The following is a 12,233-nucleotide window of genomic DNA, read 5'->3' on the forward strand; positions in this document are numbered from 1 at the left end:
GCAAAGTCTTCCCCCAAGCCAGTCTTTAGCGCCAAGCTAACGAGGCACATGACAAGGGGGTGGTGTAGCGGGGAAGAACATTTGAAGGGAGGAGAAGAGGGGCGCCAGCCCTGGGATCATCACGGAACACACACAGGAAGCCAGTAGGCAGAAATTTATTTCCACAGCCCCTGCCTCCACAGGTCTGTCAGTCCGAGGGAGGGTGGCAGAAGGCTGCAGGACCCAGAAGTGGACGTCCTCACCCTCGACCTCCTCCCACAACGGGAAGACTACCAGACAAGAGTGTGTCCCGGTTTCCCTGCCCAGGTTCAGTGCCAGCTGAATGCCCAGCTCTAAACCTGGTCTGGGGAGCGGTGGCCGGGGGTGGGGGTCAAGCCACCTCTTTCCCCTCCAGCTCCTCCTCATCGGCCCCTGCCGTGGCCGGGATACCCTCGTCGTCCCACGGTGGTTCAGGTCCTGATTCCCGAGGACCCAGGGGTGCCTCCATGGCCTCGGGGTGCTTGCGTTTGGCATGGCGCCGGAGCGTGTTGGCCTCGGTGAAGCGCAGCCGGCAGACGGGGCACTGGTAGGGGCGCTCCCCGGAGTGGACGCGGTGGTGGTGGGCCAGCTCGCCCGCCTCTCGGAAGCGGCGGGGGCAGAGCGGGCAGCGGAAGGGCCGAAGGCCGGCATGGATGTTGCAGTGCCGCCGCAGGTGGCTGGACCGCTTGAAGGTCTTGCCGCAATCCTTGCACTCGTGCGGCTTCAGCTCTGAGTGTGAGATGCTGTGGCGCTCCAGGTCGGAGAGGTAGGGGAAGGCCCGAAGGCACACCGGGCAGAAGTGCGGGGCCTTCTTAGGGCCAGAGCTCTCGGGCCCGCCTGCTACTGACCCTTCAGAGACTGTGTAGGGCACACCCTGATCATCGATCAACAGGAGGTCACTGCCACCGCCGCTGCCCACCGGGGCTGTCACCCCCTGTGCCAGTGGGGGCTCCTGCCCCGACTTGGGGGGGCGGCCCCGCTTGCGAGGGAGGGAGGCCTTGAGAGTCCGATTCGAGGAGGTGGCCCCTCCGGGACGTCGGCCTCGGCGGCCCCGGGGAACAGGAGGAGGTAAGGCCAGAGGTTTCTCTTCCTCCCCGGGCAAAGGCGAAGGCCACGGGTCTGGGCTGGGGGTGTCCATTGAGCAGTGGGGGGCTTGGGTCTGGGCACTGGAGCCGGGCTAAGAGGAGAGAAGGGGTAGCCGTCAGTGCAGGAGGGTATGCAGCAGCCCTTGTCCCCCCAAACCTCGCCATCCCTGGGTCCGAGTCTGTTGACCTGGGCGTGGCCAACATTCACTTGGACGCACAATTAAAGCCACGCTAGTGGGTAAAATAGCAAGATCATTCTGTACCAGTTGATAAACAGGCACTGCCCTGAGCCCCACAGGTGTCTCCCAGACCTCCCTAACCCCTCCTAGACATTCAGAGTCAACTTGAGCCAAAATACAGAAAAATCTTCCAAGGAGGATAGAGTCCAACTGAGGGTGCAGGCGAGTATTTCGATCCTCAAAACAGAGAACCCATCAAACAGAAGAGCTACAGAGGCCTCAGAAATGTTTTGTCCGTCCTTCTGACAGAAGTGACAGAGGGAGAGAAGGGGGGTCAGGACTGGACGAAGAAAGGGACTGGTCCCAGGTGACGTTTGCCCCTGAGTTGTGGATGTGGACATATATCAGAGCTGTTGAAGAGTGTGGGCTCCGGAGCCAGAGGTTCTGGGTTCGATTCCTGAGTCTGTTACTTAGTCTCTGTGCGGTGGCCTTGGGCCTCTCACCTCTCTGAGCATCAGCTAAGCCTTTTGCAAAACAGGACGAGTTATTTCCACCTACTCGCACATAAAGTGTTCAGTACACGGAAGTGCTTAGGAGATATTAGCTCTTATTACCACGGTGAGCAGCTAAGCCTCACACCGACTCTCTGAATAAGGGTATATCACGCCCATTTTGCAAATGGGGAAACCAAGGCACAGGAAAGTCAAATCAGTTGCCCAAGCTCCCTCTGCCGGTACGTGGCAGGGCCAAGACTTGATCTCATGGACCCCAACGGCCCAGGGAGTGAGAAGTAATGGACCCAAGGGACATCATAGGTCCCTTAGTCCTGCGTTTGAATCCAGCTCTACCATTCATTAACAAGTGGTTTTGCCTATCTGAGCCAGTTTTCCCCTCTGTAAAATGGATACAGCAGGGTTGTCGGTCGGCATATATATAGTAAGCACCAAATGAACTACCATCACCAACACCACCATCAGCAGCAAAGCCTGGGACCATGGGACTGGGGAGTAATAAAGTGGAGGGGGAGGAGAGCACAGGTGCAGTTAGGATTAGGGGTTACAGGTGCCACTGCACCCCACTGGAGCAAGCACACAGATTAAGGTCCAGAGAACGGCAGCCACTTTTCCATGATCACACGGCTCGCTCGGTTGGGGCTGCCTGGACTAGAACACGGGTCTCTGGAACGGTGCCCCTAACCCTCGCCCTCCTCCACCCCGGTGCAGGCGCGCGCCCGTGAGCACCGACCGCGCGGGGCGGGCCCTGCGGGGGCGGCGGCCAATGAGCGGCGCCGGGCCGCGGACGGCGAGGGCCGCCAGGAAGGGGGTCTGCGCGCGCGCGCCCAGGCGGGCCGGCTCCGCGGGGCGCGAGGTCGGCGCGCGCGCTTCAGCGAGCGCAAGAGCAGAAGCAGGTGGGGGGCGCGCTCCAGGAGCGCGCGGCCCCGGGCCTCCCCTCCCTCCGCTCCCCTCCCCCCACCCGGGCCCCCCGCCTCTCGGGTACCTCATTTGCATGTCGCCTGGACTCGCGAGTGTGCGCGCGCGGGGGCGCGGGGCCGGCGCGTGGGAAAGGGCGGGGGCGAGGGGGCCCTGCCCCTCGGCGGCGCGCGCGCGCGGGACTGCCCCGCCCCTCGGAGCGGACGCCGGTCGGCCCCTCCCTCCCCTCCCCCTCCCCATCGGGCCCGCGCCCGCGGGGAACAAAGGGGACCCGCTGGGTCCTAAGGGCCGGTCACATCCCCATCGGCAAACCGCGCCTGCGCACCCGTCGCCCTCGCTGGCCCCGAACGGGAAATTACCCCACCAACACATCCCAAACACATAGAAATGTCTTTTCTCCCACAAAGCACCCAGCCGGGTGACCCAATCAAAGAAAGGTACCGAAAGGATAAAGAGCGGGAAAATGGCCCCTCATTCCCGTAATCAACATGGCGCCTGATTAGCTTCAAAGCCCACTGGAAGCCTAAGCACAAGATGGAGCCTGCTCTACCCTCCTATCTCTATCGCAGAACGGCGAACTTCGATTTCTCTCTTCTCCTGATGCAACTCTACATCCTACCCAGGAGGAGCCTGAGGCCGCGAAAAGGGAATCATGTCTGCCCTCATCTATGTTAACACCGGCCAGCGTCGATACCGCAGGGAGGAGGCCGCGCGCGCTGAGCTTGTTGCCCTTAGTCTGTATGGCGCCGGGGGCCACCCTAAGCCCCGCCCCTTCTCCATGCCCTCACCCAAGATGGCGCCACCCTGGCTTCTCGAACCTCCAGTAGCTGGGAAAGGGACGGGAAAGAGAGAGAAGGGAGGGCGGCGGGGAGGAGGGAAGTCAAGAAGGCGGGAGAAAGGGGGAGTGCGGGGGAGAAGGGAGCCGAGGCGGAAGTCGAGGGGCCCCCCGGGTGGAAGTGACGCTACCCCCGCTGCCCAAAATGTCGGCGCCCAGAGGGAGGTGTAAGTAATTAAAGAGGAAAGCCGACTGACTTTCCCGGCCTCCCGGGGCCGCCTCAGGGCCCCAGAACCCCCGCTCCGTACGAGCAAGGTGGACTCGCCCGACTGCGGGTCTAGCCTGACCTGCCCCCGCCCTGGGCGCTTGGGGCCGCACCTTTTAGGGACAGGGGGGGAGGGGTACAAAAGGCCGGCTCTAGGGGCCTGGGTCCTCGAGCTGACTGGGGAGGGGGGCTCAGTCCCGCGGGCGACTGGGTGGGGAGGAGGCGGGGCTTAGTGGTGGCTTGGGCGGAGCAACGGGTGGGCGTGGTTTAGAGTGGAAATGGGCGGGACTGTGGGTAGAAAGTGGGAGGAGCTTAGGCAAAGGGGTGAGGTTTGGCAAAGGGGCGTGGCTCAGTGAGAATGGTAGGAGGGCCCTAGGTTGAAGGGTCCTAATTGGGGCTGAGGGGGGTAAAGGGGTTCAGTGTGGAGGTGGGAGGAGCTTAGAGTAGAAGGAGTGGAGTTTGTCTAGGGATGTGGCTTTCAGGAAGTGGTGGACATAGTGAGGGGGGTGGGGTTTAAGCGTGTAATTTGGGGCGTCGTAGTGGAAATAGCAAGTCTTTATATTGCAGGTGAAATGACAGGATGGGGAGGGTGTCAGAGAGGAAGGGCTGAGATGGCAAGAGAGGTAGAGTGGCAGGTGGTCTTGGACAGGAAGGGGTTTACTTAAAAGCTGAGTTTAAAGGAAAACTTGAGTGGGGTTTAGGAGGCGGATCTTAGTGGGGAAGAGATGGGGGACTTCAAGAGGAAACTCGGAGGAACTTAGCAGATAGTGGTAATCAAAACAGCTTACCTGTTGAGTCTTTGCTGTGCACAAGCGTCAGTAAGCACGCCGCACGCATGGCCACAAGTTTGCTTAGTCCTCACCACCACTCCATGAGGTAGGTCCTCCCATTATTCCTATTTTGCAGATGGAAAGAGAATCAGTTGGCTTTATCCAAGGTTCCAGGACTAGTCCTGGTGTCCCTGGAAGGCTGACTCAGGTGCGCTTAGCCCCAAATTTTCATACTGTCTTTGGCTAAGAATGTCGTCAATCTTCATCTGAAGATGACTTTCATCTTCAAAGAAGAGTGGGAGTGGCTTTCAGAGGGGAAGGGGCTTGTCAAGGAATATAAAAGGCTTCAGGAACAACATGGAGACTTTGGAAGGGGTAGGCGGGACCTGAACACGAGTGGGCGGGGTTTAACCACACTCATTGGGGCTTAGAGCGGGATGGGAGTTCATTCACAAAGAAGGGGAGAGGCTTAAAAGCATTCAGTAGCTTAGAAGTGACTTGGAAGTGATTAGATAGATAGATGAGTGGTGGAAGGGGTTGTAGGAGAGTGGGAGGGGCTTAAAGAGCAGTAGGTGTGGCTTGGATAGATGGGCGTGGCTTAGAAGGTAGTAGGCCGGGCCTCACAGGTCTGTGAGTCCAAAGAGCCTGATAGGGGAGGCTGATGGGGACGTGGCTCCCTCACCCCACTCCATGTCTCCCCGCTCCAGAGAGAGCCCCCACCCGCCACTGCCCTCGCGCCACGCCACCATGGATGACGCCCCGCTGCCAGCGCCCCCGGTCCCTGCCCCGGCCCCGGCTCCGCCCGCTGCTGCCCCCCGCGTCCCGTTTCACTGCAGTGAGTGTGGCAAGAGCTTCCGCTACCGCTCGGACCTGCGGCGCCACTTCGCTCGGCACACTGCTCTCAAACCCCACGCGTGTCCGCGCTGCGGCAAAGGCTTCAAGCACAGCTTCAACCTGGCCAACCACCTGCGCTCGCACACCGGCGAGCGGCCCTACCGCTGCTCCGCCTGCCCCAAGGGGTTCCGAGACTCCACCGGCCTGCTGCACCACCAGGTGAGTCCTGCAGGCCGGCCCCAAGCTGGCCTCCCTGGGCTGGACTCGCCCTTGGAGCCCCGGGGACCCACTATGGGCAACAGACAGCTGGCCCCTAAGAAAATTTCTGTCTCCCTCCCTCCCTCCTTCCCTCTCCATCGAAGCGCCCTGACCAGTCAAAGCATGAGTTGTTTCTCTTTCAGTCTACACCCAACCCAGGAACTAAAACATTCATAGTAAATTTGCCCCACCTCTATGCACCTCCCCTCTCCCGTGCCCCTTCTCATATGCCAGCGTCTGCAACTGTGTGCTCATCATTCCGTTACCGTTTTTAAAGATAGATTTACCACGTATGTATTTAATTCCTTTACTCAGCAATTACCTATTGAATGTTTTCCCTGCTCCCAACACCTGGGATACCAAGGTGAAATCAATAAAGTCCACGCCTTCGGAGAACTTACATTCCATTGCGAGTGGTCCATAGTCAGGTAGACAATCAGCAAGAAAGCAAATACACAGGCAAGCATGATCTGGAAAAGGAGAAGCGTTGGGAAGGAAGTTAAAACAACAACAGCAATAATAACCATCTGATATGTAGGAGTAAAGAGGGGAGAGCTATGGGCTACCACACAAGGTGGGGGAAGGTCAGGGCAAGGTGATATTTGAGCTGAGACCTGAAGAAAGAGCAGGAATCCACCATGGGAACAGCATTCCAGGCAAAGGGAACAACAAGTGCAAGGATCCTGAGGCTGGAGGGGCCAAAAGCATGCTAACGTGGCCGGAAGCAGAGAACGAGAATGAGAGGGTTGAAGCTAGATCTTGGCCCTGTGGACCTGGCAGGGAGCTTCCTCCGCATCTCTCTGGGAGGCCAAGAATCTGTCCCGCGGGCTAGACCCTCAGCCCTGACGCTGGGCTCTTCCTCCTGCCCTCCCAGGTCGTCCACACTGGCGAGAAGCCCTACTGCTGCCTAGTCTGCGAGCTCCGCTTCTCCTCGCGCTCCAGCCTGGGCCGCCACCTCAAGCGCCAGCACCGCGGGGTGCTCCCATCCCCCCTGCAGCCCGGCCCAGGCCTGCCCGCCCTGAGCGCTCCCTGCTCGGCCTGCTGCAACGTGGGGCCCTGCTCGGTGTGCGGGGGCGCGGGGGCCGGCGGCGGAGAGGGCCCAGAGGGCGCAGGCGCGGGCCCGGGGAGCTGGGGGCTGGCGGAGGCGGCGGCCGCGGCGGCGGCCTCACTGCCGCCGTTCGCGTGCGGTGCTTGCGCGCGGCGCTTCGACCAGGGCCGCGAGCTGGCCGCTCACTGGGCTGCGCACACCGACGTGAAGCCCTTCAAGTGTCCGCGCTGTGAGCGCGACTTCAACGCCCCCGCGCTGCTGGAGCGGCACAAGCTGACCCACGACCTGCAGGGGCCGGGCGCGCCCCCCGCGCAGGCCTGGGTCTCCGGGGCTGGCGCCGGGCCCGAGACGGCCGACGAGGGCGGCGCTGCGGAGGCCGGCGAGGCTCAGCCGGCCTGGGACGGCAGGCTGCTCCTGGGCCGCGCCGGGGGCGGCGTGCCCGAGCTGGGGGGGCTGCTCCCCGAGGGCGGCGGGGAGGCCCCTGCGCCCGCGGCCGCGGCCGAGCCGTCGGAAGACACCCTCTACCAGTGCGACTGCGGGACCTTCTTCGCGTCGGCGGCGGCGCTGGCCAGCCACCTGGAGGCGCACTCGCGCCCCGCGACCTACGGCTGCGGCCACTGCGGGGCCCTCTACGCGGCCCTGGCGGCCCTGGAGGAGCACCGGCGCGCCAGCCACGGCGAGGGCGGCGGCGCGGAGGAGGCGGCGGCGCCCGCCCCGGAGAGGGAGCCCGCGTCTGGGGAGCCTGCGTCCGGCTCGGGCCGCGGCAAGAAGATCTTCGGCTGCTCCGAGTGCGAGAAGCTGTTCCGCTCGCCGCGGGACCTGGAGCGGCACGTGCTGGTGCACACGGGCGAGAAGCCGTTCCCGTGCCTGGAGTGCGGCAAGTTCTTCCGCCACGAGTGCTACCTCAAGCGCCACCGGCTGCTGCACGGCACCGAGCGGCCCTTCCCCTGCCACATCTGCGGCAAGGGCTTCATCACGCTCAGCAACCTCTCCAGGCACCTGAAGCTGCACCGGGGCATGGACTGACGTGGCCAGGCCGTGCGCCCCTCCGCTAGACCACCCCTCCCAAGGGCTGGACTCAGGGCCTGGGCCAAGGGACCTAGGGACCACGAGGGAGGGAGGCCCCGGCCCTCCAGATCCAGACACGGGCCCCGAGATGAGGGGACCCTGGCTGGAGACATGGAGCCACCAAACACACGGGCCCCTGAGCTGGGGGGCAGCGAATAAACGGAGAGAGTCCTCAGCTCGAGGGTCCCGGATCTGTGGAGAGATTCCTAAGCTCCAGGCCGCTGGAATACGTGCTGAGCATCCCCAAATCAATAGGCCCCTAAGCTGCGGGACCTAGGAATGAGAAATGGGTCTCCACAAGTACTCCTCATCTTGAGGGCCCAAATAATAAAAGATGGGCACCCCTCCCCCAAGGGAAGACTGCCCCTCTCCCTAAGAGCCATCATTCCGACGACCTTGATCCGGAGAATGGGGGGGAACCATGTTCCCGGATTTCCCTGGATCCCCTCCAAATGCTACCCACCAGAGTCACTGGTGCCCCCAGATAATGGATATAGCCGGAATCTGCCTCTCCCCTCCCCCGACTTTATTCCCTATGCGGAAAGAGGACCAGGGTAGTTGCCCCCTGCCCTCAACCCCTTCCCCAATTAGGTCTCCCTCCCCTACTAAGGAATGGAACGACCCTGATGATCTCCCCCACCCCCAGAAACTAGAATAGCCTGGTTCAAAATCCCTGCGCCCAGTAGGATGGACTGATCCAGATACACACACCCCCACGCCCTGTCCACTGGAATGGGCTGGGTCAGGTTGCCACCTGCGCCCCACGCTCCTTAGAATGCATACGGCAGACACTCCTCCCCTTCCTCTAGTGTGTGGGCAGGTCCACGTCATTCCGCATTATGTGAACTCACGAGTGGGAGGTGGGGGACATTGGGGTATCCCTCCCGCTCTGCTGTAGCACCTGTTGGTCTTTCCATCTCTGTCAGTTTGTCTCTGTGTTCTTCCCAACCCCAAGGGGAAGGGGGATTTGGCTAGGGGGTTTCCCCCTGTGAGCCTCGACCTTGCCCCCTATCCCACTCCCCAGTGTCTCCTGGACCCCAATAAACCTTGTCCTGTCAGCCATTGCCGTCTCACTTTCTGATCCTTGGCTTTAGGTAAGTGGGGATTCCTCCCCCTCTGATTTAGGACAGGCCTCCTAAATAGAGGCAGATCTTTCCTTCCACCTGAGAAATTTCGAGTCCTTTAGACAGTGCATGACCCTTTTAATATCAGAGATGGTTTAGATCTCATCTAAGTGGAACCCTGCATCTTAACTACAAAATCCACCTCCAACAGACGGACATGCCCCCTAGGACCAGACACACCCTTTAGAAACCTTCAGTCCCATAGGACACGCCCCCTGAAAACCAAACTCTTTACAGACTTCCTACCCCTAGGAAGAGGCCCCGCCCCTTAGACTCTGTCTCCCAGGCAACCAAATTTGTACCTTAGCCGCTAGATCCTTCCCCTAGATTAGGATCCGCCCATCTAAGGATGGGCGGGCCGTAGATTGTCTCCTACGCGCTAGATTACATTCCGGTGCCAGGTGCTGTCACCCCCTCTGGGGATCCAACAGTGAACAAAATAACTCTTTTAAGAAAACGAGTGGCTGGGCTGGGCCACCTTAGGCGGGGTGGTCCAGCAGGGAGGAGGTGGGGGGGGGGTGCTTCTCTGCAGAGGTGGCATTTGATCTGCGACCAGAAGGGTGAGGAGGGGCCGGCCAGGTGGACACCTGGATGAGCCCAGGAGGGGAGGGAGGGGTGAGATGAGGTGGAGAGGTAAGCAGAGGTCAGGGTACACAGACCCTGGTGGGCCGAGATGGGCATTTTACTGTGCTTTGTGGGCAATGGCAAGCAAGACTGTAAGTGTGAAGGGATGTGACCACTCTTGCACTTTCCGAGGGACCCTCTGCCTGCTGAGTGGAAAAGGGACTGCAGGGGCAGAGTGAATGCAGCAGAGGCTACTGCAGTCCACCAGGAGAGGGGTGTGGGGGCCTGGGGCAGAGGGACGGACAGAACCAGGTGGGCCCAAGATGAATTCTGGAGGTGGAATGTGCGAGCGTGTGTTGTGTGTGCGCGTGCGTAATGGAAAGGGAGGAATGGGGGCGGGGCTGGGAACTGGTTGCGCGGTGCCGCTTTGTATTAAGACCAGAAAACGGAGAGAGAACAAGTTCGGGTGGAAGCTAGAGGGATCAGGAGTTCCATCTTGAGCTTCTTAAATTTGAGATGCTTGGGAGATTGGCATGCTCTAATAAGGCTGAAGATGTGCATATGCCACAGATAGGCACGAACCCTAGAGAAACTCATGTTCTCCTGCACCAGGAGATTCATATAAGAACATTCACAGCAGCAAAATGTACAGCCCTGAACCCAGAACAACTCAAATGTCCACTGGTTTGGGCTGAATGTTTGTGTCACCCCAAATTCATATGTCGAAATCCTAATGCCGGGACTTCCCTGGTGGCACAGTGGTTAAGACTCCGCCTGCCAATGCAGGGGACACGGGTTCGAGCCCTGGTCCGGGAAGATCCCAAAAGCTGTGGAGCAACTAAGTCTGTGCACCACAACTACTGAGCCTGTGCTCTAGAGCCCGTGCACCGTAACTACTGAGCCCGCGTGCTGCAACTACTGAAGCCCGCGCACCTAGAGCTCATGCTCCACGACAAGAGAAGCCACAGCAATGAGAAGCCTGCTCACCGCAACAAAGGGTAGCTCCTGCTCGCCGCAACTGGAGAAAGCCCGCGCGTAGCAACCGAGACCCAACACAGCCCAAAAATAAATAAATAAATAAATAAATAAATAAATAAATAAATAAATAAAAGAAATCCTAAGGCCCAATGTGATGGTACTTGGAGGTGGAGCCTTTGGAAGGTGCTTAAGTCATGAGAGTGGAGCCCTCATGAATGGGATTAGTGCCTTTATAGAAGAGGCATCAGAGAGACCCCTAGCCCCTTCCACCAGGTAAGGGCACAGCAAGAAGGAATGCCTATGAACCAGGAAAAGGACCCTCACCAGAAGGTGACCGTGCTGGCACCTTGATCTTGGACTTCCCAGCTTCCAGAAGTGTGAGCAATAAATTTCTGTTGTTTATAAGCTACCTGGTCTGTGGTATTTTGTTATAGCAGCCCCAACAGATGACATTCATCAACAATACAGTGGATAAATAAATGGCGGTATATTATGCCATGGAATACTATACAGCAAGAGAACAAATGAGTACAGATGCACAAAATTACATGAATGAAAGTTACAAAGAAGCTGGACGCAAGAAACCAGGTGCAGAGAGTACCATTCCATTTCTATAACATTTAAGCAAGCAGAACTAAACTGTAGTATTGTTTAGGATGCCTTGTGGGTGTGAGCCATCTAGAAGAGCAAGGAAAACTTTTTTTTTTTTTCATAAAGCTCAGAACAGTGGAGTTGGATGGGTTAAGTTCGGGATGGGACATGGCGGAACCTCCTATGGGCTGTGGGCTGGCTGCCAACATTCCGTTTCTTAATCTGGTGATAATTTCATAATTATTTGTTAAATTGTGCGTTTTTATCGTGCCCTTTTCATCTATACGTCTTCTATTTCACAACGAAAAACATTTAAAGGAGGGAGATAAGTTTGGAGGCAAACAAGTTAGAGTTTGGCATGCAAGGAAGACATTTTTGCCTGGAGATCCACAATTCCCCATTTGAAAAGGCTCCAGGTCGGCCCCTGGGAACGCTCAACCTTGGAGATATTCCTCTCCACTCTGCCACCACTACACAGGAAGGGGGATCAGACTCACCCCTTTGCGGGGGAAAAAAATCCTCCACGTTGGAAAAACAAGACCTGCCTCCTTAGATATAGGTGCCGCCCCCAGGGACAAGACCTGCCCACTTGGAGACTGGCTCGGCCTCCAGAGCTGAGGGCCTGGAAAAGTGCCAGGGTTGTCATGGAGATGGCCGCCTGGCAGTGGGGTGATGAATAGGGACCTCCCGCCTACCTCACCTCCACTCCAATCCTTTCTCTTCTGAGAGGGTAGCACTAGGGACTCGTCCCCTTTCCCGAGTGTCTCAGTGCCAGGTGGTGGGCTGGACCTCGTCCCCAACTCGTGACACCGTGGCCGCATTTTATCAATGTGCTAATTGAGGCTCGAAGGCAGAGGGGGAGAATTTAACCCTGGGGGCGATCTCAACCGGTCCAGAGCATCAATTACTAGCCAGACGCTGGCGACTCCGACGCCACTGTGGGCAGAGCTGACTCTCACGCGCGGACAGGTGGAGCCAGCCACCCGCACCGCCCGCTCACTTGCGCTTCGCATCTCCCCACCACGTCAGTCTTCTCCCCTTCCAGGGCGCCCCCCACTCCAAAACCTGAGGCCCGGGTTCGCCTCACTCCTCCTCACCCTTCGTCCCTCTTTATTCACCCACAAATACAGCTTGATATGCGAGGCTTGCTGAGGGTAGAGCAGTTAAACAGGCTAAGCCTGGAATATAAACTCCCTGGGAATTTGTATTCCAGTGGAAGGGGAAATAGGCAAAATAGGAAAAGTAG

At 58.9% G+C, this 12,233-nt stretch overlaps 2 protein-coding genes across 7 annotated transcripts; one reads left to right on the top strand and one right to left on the bottom strand.

Annotated features, from left to right (window-relative positions):
* Positions 1-139: 139 nt before the first annotated feature.
* On the bottom strand, positions 140-3,616 carry ZNF524 (zinc finger protein 524). Of its 4 annotated transcripts, none has more exons than XM_082436743.1 (2): positions 3,501-3,616; positions 140-1,195 (listed from the first exon to the last, which is right to left on the bottom strand). In XM_082436743.1, exon 2 carries the CDS (start codon positions 1,154-1,156, stop codon positions 371-373), a length of 786 nt encoding a protein of 261 aa, XP_082292869.1. In that variant the 5' UTR covers positions 1,157-1,195; positions 3,501-3,616; the 3' UTR covers positions 140-370. The 4 variants fall into 4 exon arrangements, with proteins under 4 accessions (XP_082292869.1, XP_082292870.1, XP_082292868.1 ...); XM_082436744.1 differs by lacking the exon at positions 3,501-3,616 and adding an exon at positions 3,332-3,467; XM_082436742.1 differs by lacking the exon at positions 3,501-3,616 and adding an exon at positions 2,780-2,935.
* Positions 3,506-8,792, top strand: FIZ1 (FLT3 interacting zinc finger 1; the record flags this gene model as incomplete). 3 transcript variants are annotated; one of them, XM_082436507.1, is made up of 3 exons in its annotated part: positions 3,506-3,714; positions 5,230-5,575; positions 6,489-8,792. In XM_082436507.1, the coding sequence occupies 3 exons, from the start codon at positions 3,506-3,508 to the stop codon at positions 7,686-7,688; spliced, it is 1,755 nt and encodes a 584-aa protein (XP_082292633.1). In that variant the 3' UTR covers positions 7,689-8,792. The 3 variants fall into 3 exon arrangements, with proteins under 3 accessions (XP_082292633.1, XP_082292635.1, XP_082292634.1); XM_082436509.1 differs by lacking the exon at positions 3,506-3,714 and adding an exon at positions 3,943-4,730; XM_082436508.1 differs by lacking the exon at positions 3,506-3,714 and adding an exon at positions 3,943-4,628.
* Between the last annotated feature and the right edge of the window lie 3,441 nt (positions 8,793-12,233).

The sequence above is a fragment of the Balaenoptera physalus genome, assembly GCF_965194825.1.
Source record: "Balaenoptera physalus genome assembly, chromosome: 19".
NCBI classification, from domain to species: Eukaryota; Metazoa; Chordata; class Mammalia; order Artiodactyla; family Balaenopteridae; genus Balaenoptera; species Balaenoptera physalus.